At 45.8% G+C, this 13,940-nt stretch overlaps 1 protein-coding gene across 10 annotated transcripts in view; it reads right to left on the bottom strand.

Annotated features, from left to right (window-relative positions):
* Positions 1 to 5,661: 5,661 nt before the first annotated feature.
* Positions 5,662 to 13,940, bottom strand: part of Dctn1 (dynactin subunit 1) — a 30,613-nt gene continuing 22,334 nt past the window's right edge. For 8 of the 10 annotated variants that reach the window (XM_071601743.1, XM_027943774.2, XM_027943775.2 and 5 more), the window contains 16 exons: positions 13,160 to 13,320; positions 12,886 to 13,054; positions 12,545 to 12,613; positions 12,242 to 12,304; positions 11,984 to 12,133; positions 11,682 to 11,843; positions 11,468 to 11,599; positions 11,123 to 11,248; positions 10,752 to 10,894; positions 10,308 to 10,474; positions 8,535 to 8,549; positions 8,225 to 8,358; positions 7,918 to 8,110; positions 7,582 to 7,661; positions 6,883 to 6,972; positions 5,662 to 6,138 (listed from right to left, as the gene is read on the bottom strand). In XM_071601743.1, coding sequence (XP_071457844.1) covers positions 6,001 to 6,138; positions 6,883 to 6,972; positions 7,582 to 7,661; positions 7,918 to 8,110; positions 8,225 to 8,358; positions 8,535 to 8,549; positions 10,308 to 10,474; positions 10,752 to 10,894; positions 11,123 to 11,248; positions 11,468 to 11,599; positions 11,682 to 11,843; positions 11,984 to 12,133; positions 12,242 to 12,304; positions 12,545 to 12,613; positions 12,886 to 13,054; positions 13,160 to 13,320 — 1,992 coding nt within the window. In that variant the 3' untranslated portion in view covers positions 5,662 to 6,000. The remainder of the gene's footprint in view (positions 6,139 to 6,882; positions 6,973 to 7,581; positions 7,662 to 7,917; positions 8,111 to 8,224; positions 8,359 to 8,534; positions 8,550 to 10,307; positions 10,475 to 10,751; positions 10,895 to 11,122; positions 11,249 to 11,467; positions 11,600 to 11,681; positions 11,844 to 11,983; positions 12,134 to 12,241; positions 12,305 to 12,544; positions 12,614 to 12,885; positions 13,055 to 13,159; positions 13,321 to 13,940) is intronic. The other 2 variants (XM_071601740.1, XM_027943772.3) reach the window with 1 other exon arrangement.

Genomic DNA, 13,940 nt, shown 5'->3' on the forward strand with positions numbered 1-13,940 from the left:
GTTTAGGGAATGATCAGAGCCAGTGGATATTCTCAAAGACCTTGCCGTGAAGTTCATTAACAAAATGTTGAATTTCCAATGCCAATAGGATAAAAAGATTGCATCCAAGTTGAAGATATCATCTTGACTTGAAAAGAGGTTTGCTGGACTTGGTTATTATGAATAAAGTAGTGAAACGAACTCAGAAAGCATGAAGATGATCAGGATCTGGACACCTTCTGTGACTTCTGAAGGTTATCTTCTTGGGTAACCATATATAGTAGCTGAATGTTTTCTACAATAAGGTTCTAATATCTAACCATGCAAATGATGAGTGGAAAAACAGTTTTTGTGTTTAAAATTTTAGAATGATATTTGAGACTTTAATTGCCTACCTTTATATTACCATACTTGAATTATTTAAGTTTTAATAACTACATACAAGTTAAAGAACCTTGCAGATCATGCAATTCCTTCTGACTTTTGACCATCTAAATGAAATAGTATTTGCATTAGGTGCCTGTGTGCCATATAGGCTATACTGCAGCTATTTAATATGGCACCAGGGAAATTTGAATATTGGACATTTGATGAATTATTTTAGGTGTGATAATGGTATTTTACCTTTATATCTTTTAGAAATACTAGAATAAATTCAAATAAAATAATTAAGTGATAAAATGTCTGGAATTTGCTTCAAAATAATCTGTAGGGAAAGAACAGAGAGGGGATCCAGATGAAATAAGAAACTGCCATGAAATGATAAATACAGTACGCAGAGATTCATAACACTCTATTATCCTTGTTTGTATATTAAATTTTCCCACAATAAAAAGTAATAAAACACAGGTGAAAGACAAATATTCACTCTGATACTGGTTATTTGAGCGAGAGTAGTTCCCACACCCCCAAATCCCCAGCTTCTGAAGAGGAATGTCCCAGGCTGCTGCTCTGAGGATCTCAGCAGGGCTGAGGTCTGTCCCTGGAAGCAATAATGCCTGTTTTGGTTGGCATACATAATACAGATGAAGGGAGGCTGGATGAATGGACACACTTCTCTATATTAATGTAGGAGGAGCCAGCTACATGGAATATAATGCCCACAGAGAAGCAGAGATGCCAATCACCCTCAGACCCTGTGTTCTTCAGGTGTGTTGGGCCCACTTCTCAGGGGCCAAGGTTATCAGTACTATGATACTTGCCCAGTTTGGCATCTGAGCTGTGGAACACACCTTCAGATTCAGCTTAAGGTCAGGGAGGTATCAAGCTCAAGATCCCTTCACCTTTCCTAGAATTAGCCAGATTTGGATCTCTGTATTGCCCCTACCTTGCTCCCCATTGTAGGATAGCACAAAAAAATGTAAACTGAGCAGGTAACAAATTGTGGGAGGGTAAGGGGAGTATTTCCAAGTTTCATTTCTTGAGATAGGGCCTTGACTTTCTTAGAGTAAGATAAAACAGTGCCAACGTGGTAGAAAATAAAATAGTAACCACCGATAAAAACATCTGAAAGTTGGGGTAACAGGACTACCTATGCTTTCAGGTTCAAAATATGATTTATCTACGTCACATGTACATCTTGGGAATGTGGCTGCTTGTATTTCTTTCCTCTAATTTAATATCTCCCAGGTATCCTTTTTTTATTGAGCACCTGTATCAAGCATACTCTAATTTAATCTTCCCCCTAAAGATTACCTGAGAAGTTAATAACAACTAAGGAAGGTTCTACTGCTCTTGTATTACAGATAGAGAAATTGAGTCTGAGAGTAAACAACTTCCCCAAATGAAAAGTTGGGATATTAGCCCTATTCTTACTTCACAAAGCTGCCTCCAAGTTGGTGTAGGTGATGTTGGCCCTGGCAATAGGCCATAGATCCCCCAAAAGAGAGAGGCTCCCAGGATAGAGTTGAGAATAACCATACCTCATCCTGCCAACTTCCAGTCAATCTTTGGTTCTGTGACAAAGCAGTTCTGGTTTTGGATAGATCAAAAGTGGCTACTACCATGCTATGTTCCATCCTTGGTACAAAGAGCTCTTTGCCAGTCCTCTCCTCCATCACATTCTAGTTACCAACTCCCACTTACTCAATGCCACCTGGGACACAGCAGTACAGGTAAGCTCCTCTTCCCTTTCTCATCATTATCACCGCTTCTGCTCCCTCTATCTCAGGGAGACTGCTCTGCCAGTTTACCAGACATCTGTGAATGACAGTGGCCACTTCCCAGGGTTCATTTGCTCTCTGAGCTCCTAAATCTCTCATCCCCTTTGGCCTTCTCGCATTTTCTCCAGGGGTCCTCTGCTCCTGGTGGATGCTCCTTTAGGCTGTGCTGTGGGCTCCTTACTTCTCAAGGTTGCCAAGGATTCCACCTTCCTCTTTTCACTTTCCTCAGCTGATTTGTCACTTTGGCTTCTCTCAGGCTTATCTGAATCCTAGGCTCCAGCTGTGTGCTCTGCCCTCATTAACTCCTGCAGGCTCCTGCTCACATTCTGTTCCCCTCAGCCATTCAGGTCTTGGGTGAAATGCCATGTTGCACACAATCCTGGGAAGTGAGAAGGAGCTGACACCCCTCAGGGCAATGTTTAAGTAGTGAAGGACAGGCAAGGAGAGCAGGCAACTTCTCTATAATCCATCAACCCCAAGCACAGGATTTGTATATGGTCTACACAGAGACATCTCACATGGGCAAGTGGCCAGCTGTGTCTTTGTGAAGCAGCAGTCAATTCACTACAAACTTTGATTTTTTTTCCTCCTCCTTTCCTTTCACTCTCACTCTTTGATTGCACCTTCCAATAAAGTACTGGCATTTAAACTTTACCTCTGGTTCAGTTTTCTTTTTCTAGTACCAGGTTTAAAACCAGGGGTGCTTACTCTCTTGAGTCACATCCCCAGTCCTCTTTATTTTGAAAATAGGGCCTTGCTAAGTTGCTGAGGCTGGCTTTCAACTTGCAATCCTCTTGCCTCAGCCTCCCAAGCTGCTAGGATTACAGGCATGTGCCATCATGCCTGACTCCGGTTCAGTTTTCTAAGTAACCTGAATTATAGCAGTGACTACTTCCAAACTATTCCTTCAACCACTGACATGCTCCCAACTGGCTCTCCAAACTTTATCTCCAATTTGGACTTCTCGGCTGAGCTTCACCTAATTGGATTCAACTGCCAAATGGATATCTCCACTTGAACATTCCTACAGGCACCTCAAACTCATGACCAAAATAAAACTCACCTACTCCTCAAACATGTGGCCTTCTCCTGTGTTTGGGGGGATGCAGAGAAGGAAGACACTCTATTGCAATTTTCAAGCAGTCTGAAGAGGGATTTAGAGGAGTTACCTAACAATAACAATAGAAACAGATGCTTACAGGAGTAGGTACTGAAGGAAAGCAATCCTACTGTGTGCCAGGCACAGTGCTTGATGCTTGCATGTATTACTCATTTAGCCATCACAACAACCCTGTGGGATTAGATTAGAAACCCTACCAGGTCATAAAGCAACTGAGCCCAAGCATACTGGAATAAAGGTTTAGTTTATTTACTACCTTAGAAGAGGATACCTAACAAGCCACAGGGATTGGAGATTTCCTGAGGTTGCCACACTAGAGCTATCTCAAAAAATGAATGAGTCTTCAGCTGAAGAATGGGGCCTGGAAGGTAGAGATACAGAGGAGAGGAGGGAAGTATGTGGCATTCTCCTCTCATTTCATAAGAATAGGCCTGAGAGGGCATAGAGTGGCATGGAAACTGTAGGGGTTCACTAAAACTGAACCATCAGGCATATTTAGAGAAGTAGCCCCATGAAAGGCTCAAGAGGTGGGCAGGACGCAAATCCCTGATAGCCTTGTGTGCCATTGTAGTTAAGTTAAATTTTAAATTATAGATGTTTAGAGAAAGAATATCAGGATTTTATATAAGCTTTAAAATGTAGTTGGAGGGTTCATTTCAAGATTTAAAACAGGGAATCACACAAACCAGTTTGCATTTTGGAAAGACCCTACTGGCACTGGCTCAAAAGAGGCAATGGAAATTAGGTTACCCAAAGCAATATATTCTATACAGAGTTAGAAGCAATGGGAAAAGGTAGACAGACTTGAGAGCCAGTAATTAAGGAAAAACTGAACAGGGCTGATAATGAAATTAACTAAAGAGAGTAAACAAAGAGTTTGTGGCTTGCCACATCCAGGACACAGAGGATTTCAGTTTGGGCATGTTGCCTTTGAGACAGATACTTGTGGATTGCTCCAAGGGAGGTAGCCAGCATTCAGACAACTCAGTGCATGAGTTTTGGACTCAGGAAAGTAGTATGATGGTAAGAAACTACCACCAACGGAAAAGGATGAAGAAAAAAGTCCTGTTCTGAAGGTGCCACCAGAAGTTGTCCTTTGGCCCTTGGTGTCTTAACCACCAACCAGAAGCCAGGCCACCACTTTGGGTAGAAAGGACAGGAATACAATCCAATCTCAGGAAAAGGACAGTGTGATCTGCAATTTCCTTAGCACCAGAGAAGCCAAATTTGGAAATATGAGTGAAGACTATCTGGTACCAAGACACAGCAACCCTTGTCAACCAGTTCTGTGGGAATTAAGCCCCAACATTTTAAGGCATCCCTTGTATGCACCACATTAAATCTTATGCATCTAGAATGGCACTAGTGATGAATCATACTTGAGTACTGAGGAAAATCATTACGAAAGGCTAGAGGCACAGAGCAGGTATTCAAATGCCACAACCACTGACTTTCCCATATGCTCTATTTGAGAATGAGCTCCTGGGCTCTCACCATGAAGGGCCCCTCCTCCAGTATGCCTGGTGCCCTCAAGAGGAGCAGCACAGTGGAGAGCCTGGCCCAGCTGGACTGCTCCAATGAAGCAAAGGTCTCTTTCTCCATCTTCCTTTGGGTGCTTGGGTTAGATTCCTTTTTTCTACATGGGCAATCAAAAGAGTATCAAGCAGGGCTGGGGTTGTGGCTCAGCAGTAGAGCACTCACCTAGCACGTGCAAGGCCCTGGGTTTGATCCTCAGCACCACATAAAAATAAATAAATAAAAAGTATTGACAACTAAAAATAAATATTAAAAAAAAAAGGAGTATCAAGCAATCAGCCAGCTAACTACACCAAGACTAAGCTCTAAAACACTGGAGTGCTACTCACAGGCCCAATGGGTCCCAACCGTTGAGGTATTTTAGCAAGTCTGAGTCAAGACCCAAAAATCTGGTAAAAATTTTAAAGCAGCTTCCTAACTGATACTAATTTGTAATAGGGTTGGCAGTACCTTTTGAATGTCCATCCTTTCTTACTGGTCTGTTGCTTTAGTTGCCCCTTATTTAGTATATAAATGTTCCCTATGAGAAAGTTGGCTAGGGTGGTGATCACATCATATTCCAGTCCAGAAATTGGACTGAATAGCAGTAGAAGCTCCAAGAAGCAGAGCAGGGCTAGCAGAGTTACATAACCACAATTTAAAAAACTCTAAATGAACTTAAGTGCCTAGCCCTAAATTTAACTCTTTCATCTTGCTCAAAGTAATTTACTGCACATGCATTTGAGGGACACAGCATTCTACTGATCACCACAGAAAGGGGCCCTCAAATGTGACACAGTTGAAGCTTCTTCAGCATTCCTTTCCTTCATTCCTACTTTGAGCCAAATAGCCCAAGTCCCACTCTCAACACCACACAGAAAGCAATGAAGCACAAGTTGCTTTAATCAAGGGGTGAAGTCCTCAATCAGGGGGACCTCACTCAACCTTTGGTGGTGGGGTCTCAGCCTACCCCCCACATGCCCTGAGGCCCCTCAGGAAAGAGGGAGCAGCTGAACAGCAAATTATGGAAAAGACCAGGGATGGGAATGGGGAAACCCAGGTTAAGGAGCAAGAGCAGGGCGTTGACATGATGGGAGCGAAGCTGAAGGGGGCAGGAAGAGCTGAACCCACATGGTTCTACCTGGGGGTTGGCTGAGGTGGCTGTGCATTGGGCAGAGCGGTACCAGGAGGGTTGAAGGTTGAGGGGGGCAGGGGAAGAAGTGCTTAGGAGATGAGGCGACTGTGAAGCTGGTGCAGCTGCTCCTGGGTCAGCACCAGCCGGTGTCGCTGTCCGAGGCCAGCTGCACACGAGAAGGTCACTTTGCCCATGTAGACTGTGTCATCTTGCTGTTCTTCCTTGGCCTTGGTGAGAGGAATAGGACCCAAGATCAGGGGTTCACTTAAACTACGGGTCCCTGAAGGGGTCCCTGAGTATTGACACCAATACAACCCTTGGGAGACTGAAGCCTTGAGCTTTTAGGCCATGGTGACCAAAATTTTCAAATTAGAATGGGGGTACATAGTCTGACAAGGGGGTTTTGAGTTCCTACTGTTATCAAAAGTGAAGGGAGAGGGCTGGGGCTGCAGCTCAGTGGCAGAGCACTTGCCTAGCATGTGTGAGGCACTGGATTCGATCCTCAGCACCACATTTTAAAAAATTAAAATTAAATAAAGGCATGCTATCCATCTACTACTATAAAAAAAGATTTTTTTAAAAAAAAGTCAAGGGAGGGCTGGTGGTGCATGCCTATATAATCCCAGTGGCTCAAGAGGCTGAGGCAGGAGGATCACAAATTCAAAGCCAGCCTCAGCAACTTAGCGAGACCCTGTCTCTAAATATAATACAAAATAGGACTGGGGATGTGGCTCAGTTGTTGAGTGCCCCTGGGATCAATACCCAATTCCCCTCCACCAAAAAAATCAAGGGAGGTGATATCTGCATCTAAAACATTAGAATTTTTGGAAGTACTGCAAGCATTTTTGTCTCTTACAAGTAAGATTTGGACTTGCCAGATAAAACACGGTGTTGGACCTAAGATTCTAGGTCTCTTCAGATTCTTGAGCCCTCCACACTATGCCACCCTCCATCCCTTGCTCCCCCCTTACCCTGAGGAAAGCTGTTGAAGGGAAGGTGGCAAAGTCAGTGGGGACTGTGGCTCCAGGACGCTGAGATACTGTTTCCTTGAGGACCTCATCCTGGGGGAGGGAAAACAAGGGTTTATTTAGGGACCCTCCACAGGATTACTTAAGACTTCCTGGTTTCTGAGACACCAATACCAGGGGAGCAGAAGTCCAGTCCTCTCTATCACAATACTTCGGCTTTCACCTCCAACCCTATCCCCACTCCAACATCTCTCCTTCCTTTATAGATCCTCATCTTTTAAGACCCAATTCAGTTTCCACTGCCTCTGAGAAGCCATGCCCAACCAATCTACCCTACAACGATCTCAGTTCTGACTGAAACTGCAGACAGAGTCACACACCCTAAAAATGATCCTAACTCGTGCATTCTGTTGATAAATCTTCTGGGGCTGGGGATATAGTTCAGTTGGTATAGTGCTTGCCTTGCATGCACAAGGCCCCGGGGGGGGGGGGGGGGGGGGGGGGAGAGGGATGGAGGAAGGAAGGAAGGAATATTTATCTTCTGACAGTTTCAAGGCAAGAAACTGTATTCCCTTCTACGTTCTTCCCAATGTGCCATCTAATGCAAGGCTGGGCCAAGAGGAACTCCAGAAGCACCTGGCTCTACCAATGAAAGCTCTGAATGAGTGCCATAGGGTAGAGAAGGGCAGGGTATGAACTGACCTTGAGTTTTTCAATGGTGTCACTCAAGGACTTGAGCTGAGCCACTTGTTCCATAAGCTGGGCTGATGGGCTCTTGGCAGCTATAGGAAGGGAAAGCTAGTTAAGCCCACCTAGAATCAGACAGGCAAGTGGTCTGGATTAAGGGTCAGGAGTGTAGGTACTGGACCCTTTCATGGAACTGGCACTTAAAATGGGTGAATCAGGAAAACTGAACACTAAAGCCAAAGGTCACAGATGGAAGACCCTCTACTGTTCAGGGACTGCCTCGGCTAGGGCTAAATCCCCGGGGATAAGGAGACGGGCATGTTATTCATCTGAGGGGTCAGTAGTACATACCAGGGCTGGTGCGAGTGATATCTACTACATGAGTGCGCGTGCTCAGCTGATTTAAGGTCTCCAGCAGCTGGCTGGTCTTACGGTACAATGCACCAGCTGCTATCTCACCGCCAGGGCCCTCATGGGGGGGAAGGGAAAGCTTTGCAACATGCAGAGGGGGTAAGGCTGCCAAGGATGCCTTCATCTGGGCTCCCTGTGGGGACAAAAACAGTGGCAGTGTTGAGAGGTGCCAGAAAAGCCTCTGCCATCCATCAACAATGGGAGGGTATGGTCCACTCTCTACCATAGTCCTCCCTGTGTTTCTCACCTTGAGGATACTGTTCTCATGCTGGAGCTGAGAGATGTGCAGCCTCATGGCAGAGATCTGCTGAAGTAGTAGGGGTGAGTCCTTCACCAGCCCCGGGCCTGGCAAGGACCCTGGAGCTTGTCCAGGAACGACCCCTGTGGATACCATAACAAATGTTCTCAGCCCCAAGTAGAAAGGGCTAAAAACTGGGCCCCATCCCTGCTCTTCCCCTTTCCTCATTCCTTCCCACCTCCAGTCCTGGCTGTCTACAAGGGGAAGCCTTACCCAGTTCCCACCAGCCCCAATTCCCGCCAGCCACAGTAGGTTCTACCTCGCTGCTGTTCTTCTGTGTTCAGGATAGCCCATGGGGGAGCAGGAAAAGAGGAGAGAAGAATTAGGTAATTTGGGGGCTTAGAGGACATACCAGAGGAATCCTGGACATGACCTGCAGGAAAACCCTTTTCCTGATGACCTTACTTTCTATATAAGACCCTGCCCCTCTTCTTGGAGTAAGAGTAGATATGTGTAAAAGAAAGCTCAGGGGCCCGAGGCCATCAGTGAGGGTGCAATGTGTGAGAAGAATGGAAAAGTGAATGTCCAGGAGAAAACACATGGGGCATGAAACTGTTCTTGCCTCCCTGCCCCATAATCCATCTCCAAAAACAGCATGGGAAATGCTCCAGAGACCCCAAAGCTCTGCATCCTTAGTGATCTCCAGCAGCAAAGCTTAGATTAAGGTTGTGAGTACATTCCCTTGCACCTCAGGTTTCCCTATTGCTCTGAGGTAAAAATTCCATTTTTTTTTTTTTGTTGGTAAATTTCACTAATTCTGAACCAGTGTTTGCTTAAAGAGCCTATGCCAAAATAATACAAGGTGATAATTCTGAAGACTCCCCACAAAGAACATGGAACTATCTGTATCACAGGAGTCTAATGTCACAAGGTACTTGGTCATCTACCAAAATCATGAGGCATCAGTGACAAGGACTTTGATAAGATCAAGACCCTAGGTGAGGTCAGCTGACAAGATAGGAGAACAGGAAAAGTTTAGAAGACCTGATGGTTTAATTCCAAGACAAGAAGATTGCCCTCTCTAGGTGAAAAAGGTAAGTAAGAAACTGCAAATACAAACACCTATATACCTGCTATCCAGTTGAAGAAATAAAATATCATAAAGGCCCTGTGTATTGTCATATGAATACATGTACCATTTAAATTTCAAGATAATTTTGTCAATACACCTATATTTTTGATATAGATTATATTCAGTCTATTAACCAATTTGGAGGGCATTTCCACCTTAACAATATTAAGTCTTTTGATCCACGAACTTGGGTTGTTATTTATATCTTCTCTAATATCTTTTAACAATGCTTTATACTCCTTTGTTAAAATTATTCCTAAATTGCTGTTGCCTAGCATGCATGAGGACCTGGGTTAGACTCCCAGCACTGCAAATAAATAAATAAAATAGAAAATTAAAAAAAAAGAAAAGAAAGAAACTGAAGGGGGAATGAAAATAACAATAGGTTAGGTGAGAACCAAGATGGCAGCAGTCACCTCCCTACCTAGGAAACTGAGAAGACTAGGCCTAGAAGCCTGAAAAACCTCCAGATAGGGACCCCTGACATTACTGAGTGGGTAGACAAAAGTCAGAACAAAAGTACAAGCAAACTTTGGAGAAATACACAATGGAAGAGATAACCAACATAAAATGAAACCACATGAGCTCAGTGGGGAAACAGCACCCAAACAGAGAAAATAAAAAGCAAGCATCAGGCAAGGGCAGATGCCCTAGGAGGGAAGAGTGCAGCTTCTTGAATATAGGGCTGGGACAGAAATACCAAACAGTATATCCAAAAGGGACAGATACTAGAGTCCAACTGTTTTTATTATTCTGAATGTCACTTGCTAATGTCCTACTTTGATCACAGACACTTTGCAGGTATCTTTAAGAAAAGAAAAAACTTAGTTTCTAACTAGGCAAGCACATTCCTGGATGAACACTCAGGAGAAAGGGGACACGTGTCAAATGGAGGCCAAAGATAAGAGAGAGGACAGTCAGTTTCCTCTGTGTGATTTCTGCCTATCCCACTGTACTTACCGCCAGCAATGCCAGAGACCAGGGTAGCAATGCCTGAAGGAGGGGGCCCCCGGAGCCCCTCAATTGTGCGCTTAGACTGGCTATTCAGCCGTTGCTTTAGCTCTGCCTTCTCTGCCTCCAGCTGGTCGATGTCAGCCTGGAGTGCATCCATCGTTTCCTCAAACTCTCTGTGAAAGAGAATCTGGGTTTGGGTAGTGTCCCTTCCCCATGTCCCCACATGATTTTTCAGTCCTGAAAAGTCCTTGGGGTAGCCCTGCTAGTGAGGAGCCAGGGAAAAGGAGGCACAGGCAAGCACAGGTTTAGGTTGGAGTGATATGATGGAGATGGAGTGGAGAAGGAAAATGGGTAAAGTCTCATTAGGAAGGAAAGAGGAAAGGGTTAGGGACAGAGTCTCAAGCAGAAGGAAAGGTTGGAGGAAACAGGACCCCAGGGAAGGTGCCTGACTTCTCCTTCTTCCGCAGGAGTGCCTGAGTCTCCTCCAGCCGAGTCTGAACTTTTTCAATGCGCTCGTCTGCATCCTTGGCAGCACTGTCCAACTTCTTCTCCAGGAGGCTCAGCCGCACATTGGCTTCACTCAGCTCCTCTCCCTGGAAAATCAGAGAGGTTCAAGTTCCCTAACATGCACCCCACGGCCCTGGCACCCAGATTAGACCATGAGACAGAAAGCTCCCTGATGGCTACCTGACCGCAAGCCCCCATTTCTCCCCCATAACCTCCAAGCCTTCTCAGTCCTGATCTCAGTCTCAATATTTGCAGTTGCCTTGAGTGCCATTATACTTCCTAGCCCCAAAACTCTGAGCATACTCTACCCTCACCTTAATCTTGAGTGATTTCTTCAATTCCTTGATAACTGTCTCTCGATCTTCAAGCTTCAAACCCAGGCCTTCAGCATCTGTGATCTCAGCACGAAGAGCTGCAGCCCGCAGTTCAACTGGAGGAGGCTAAAGGATTGGGTGGGTCAGAGGGTAGAGCACTGAGAGGAAGGCACCAGTATGCTTCTTTCAGAGTGATCCAGTCACAGGGGAAATCTTCTTGCCTTCTAGGCAGGATATTATTCTTCAGATGCCTTTCTCCTACCTCCCTGCCCTCCCACAACCAGCGGCAGCTCTGCAAGTTGTGCTCCTCTGCACTGCAGCTCCTCCAAAGAAACCTCCACTCACCTTGCTGGGGGGCCGCTCTGCATCATACTCCCCCTCCTGCATGGCTGTGGCCAGCTTGTTCATGGTGCTGATGAGGATGTTACACGACTGGCGCAGACACTCATAGGGGCTGCTGGAGGGGCTCCCATAGATCTGCAGGAGCCAAGGGCAGGAGTGAAAGCCCCACACTGGCCACTAACTCCCCATCCCCTTCTGCCCTGCCATCCAGGCCAACCTGCTCGCTTGCTTTGAAAGCCAACTCCTCCAGTGCAGCCACGGGCAGCCCCTCATTTTCTGCCAGTGGGGCAATGAGCTGGGCGGCAGCAGCTGCCACCTCTTGCAGTACAGCCACCACCCATGTCAAGTGTTTTCTGCAGTCTAGGAGTGTGTCAGATACCTGTGTGAAAAGTTAGAGTCAAGAGCCCACCCTAAGTCCAGCATCAGTTTCTAGCTACCTCAGTTCTGTGCCCTAACCAGGTCAATCTTAACATGTTTTTTTTTTCAGTTTCTTTCCCTTCCCCACTTGCAGCCCTAAACCTGTGGTCCAAAGGCCAGTGCTGCGGGGATCCCAGGAGCATCCGTCCCTGGCATACGCCTTCGGATCTTCTTGCAGAATTGGCGGATATCACTGCATGATGTTTCCAGGTCCCGGAGCAAAAGGGCAATATCTGTAGCCTCCTGTCCACACTACATGGGAAACAGGAAACGGATGGAAAACCAGGTAAGCCTTAGGACTAGAGGTGAAGCAGTAGGGACTAAGAACAAGAGCTCACACAGATCTAGATGTGTCCTCACCTGCAAGAAGGCACGCAGCCTCCCCACCTCCACGCTCATACAGTCCAGGGCACTCTGCGTAAACTGTGAGGAGAGAAACAGGTGGTTATCAGCTTTAACAGGAGTTCTTTGCCCCATCATCATCTCTAGGAAGCCCCCATCCTCTAATGACCCCCATACATAAGTGAGTCCTCTGTCTTCCCTGATCTGGCTTTGGTGACCTTGCCCCAATCTTATTTGACACCCACTGGGGCCTGATCTCTTGATCTGATTCTCCACTTCTGAGCCCTATAGAAGGCTGAACCACTGACCCACACATTTCACCTTAATGTGGTCAGCCAGCTGCATGGTACTTTCCTCGGGCTGTTCGGCAAGATGGATGCTGTACAGGTGCTAGGGAAAGATGACAGAGATAGCCTTTAACAAGTGAAAGTTGGGGAAGTTCTTCCCAAACTATTATTTGAGCCCTGGTCATTATAGAAGTCTCAAGAGGTAGGAGAATTCAAAACCCTCAGGCAGCTGCATCATAAAGCAAGTTCAACTAAGAGCAAATTGAACCCTAAGCAGCCAGCCTGGGACATATAACCCTGAATACACTGGCAAGGGTTCCCATCCAGAGAAAGCTTCCCTCCCTCCTGCCCCAAGCCTGCATATTTTCTACAGACCTGGTAGTACTTGATGGCCTTTGTGAGAGGCTCCACATTGACAGTCTCATCCAGCTGATCCTTGTGCAGCAGTTCAATGAGGAAATCTAAGGAGCGCTCATGGGCACTCATCTCAGGATAGAGGCTGCCCACCTTCTTATACACATCCACGTTGCACTGAGAGAGGGCACTAGAGACCAGAGAAGGGCTCTGTGAGGCCAAAGTCTTCCAAGCAATCTCAGTTCCTGCCATTCCTGGACCCATGGTCCTGGAACAGGAATCAGGAGCCACTTACTGTTCATATCGGTGTAGTGTAGCCTGCAGCAGACTCAGCGAATATACCAGTCCAGCAGCAAAGCTGAGCTGCTCACCTGCAGCTCCTCGAAGCCCAGGCCGCTCTGAACAATTCTCACTTAGTTCAAACTTCTCCTGGGCCTGCTTCCGGATCAGCTCTGCCTATGGGAAGAAGACCAAGGACCTGGAACTCAGAGCAGGGGATGGAGAACACACACTCAGGAATACAGGATACAGCTTAAGAACTATGTGGGGAGCATGGACACACATAGGAGAGCAGAACTAGTTCTTAAATAGGCTGGAAGTCTCACTGGGGAGAGGATAATGATGTGAATATTGGTGCTTGTGAGGATTTTAGGATATAAGAATTAACGGGCAGTGGGACCAAGCTGACTTAAAGCTGCTGCTCCTGATCTCTTTCCACCTAAAATGCTATCCTGCCAATTATCCCCCTCTTTAGCTCCTAGCCACCTCTGGCTCTCAGCTTAAATGTTATCCCCTCAGTCACAACTGCCTCATCTAAATCAGATCCTCAACTGTGCTTTCTCAAATACCCTACCTCTCCTTCATAACAGAGAATCTATAATATATCCATCCTTTGTATCTATAGGGGATTGGCTTTAAAACTCTCCACAAATACAATAATCCACGGATGCTTAAATCTCTCTCATCAAATGGGACAGTATTTGCATCTAATCTATGTGCATCCTCCTCTATACTTCAAATCATCTCTAGATTATTTACAACACGTAATGCAATGTCAATTCTATGTAAATAGTTTT

Source organism: Marmota flaviventris, chromosome 14 (genome assembly GCF_047511675.1).
Source record: "Marmota flaviventris isolate mMarFla1 chromosome 14, mMarFla1.hap1, whole genome shotgun sequence".
Taxonomy (NCBI): Eukaryota; Metazoa; Chordata; class Mammalia; order Rodentia; family Sciuridae; genus Marmota; species Marmota flaviventris.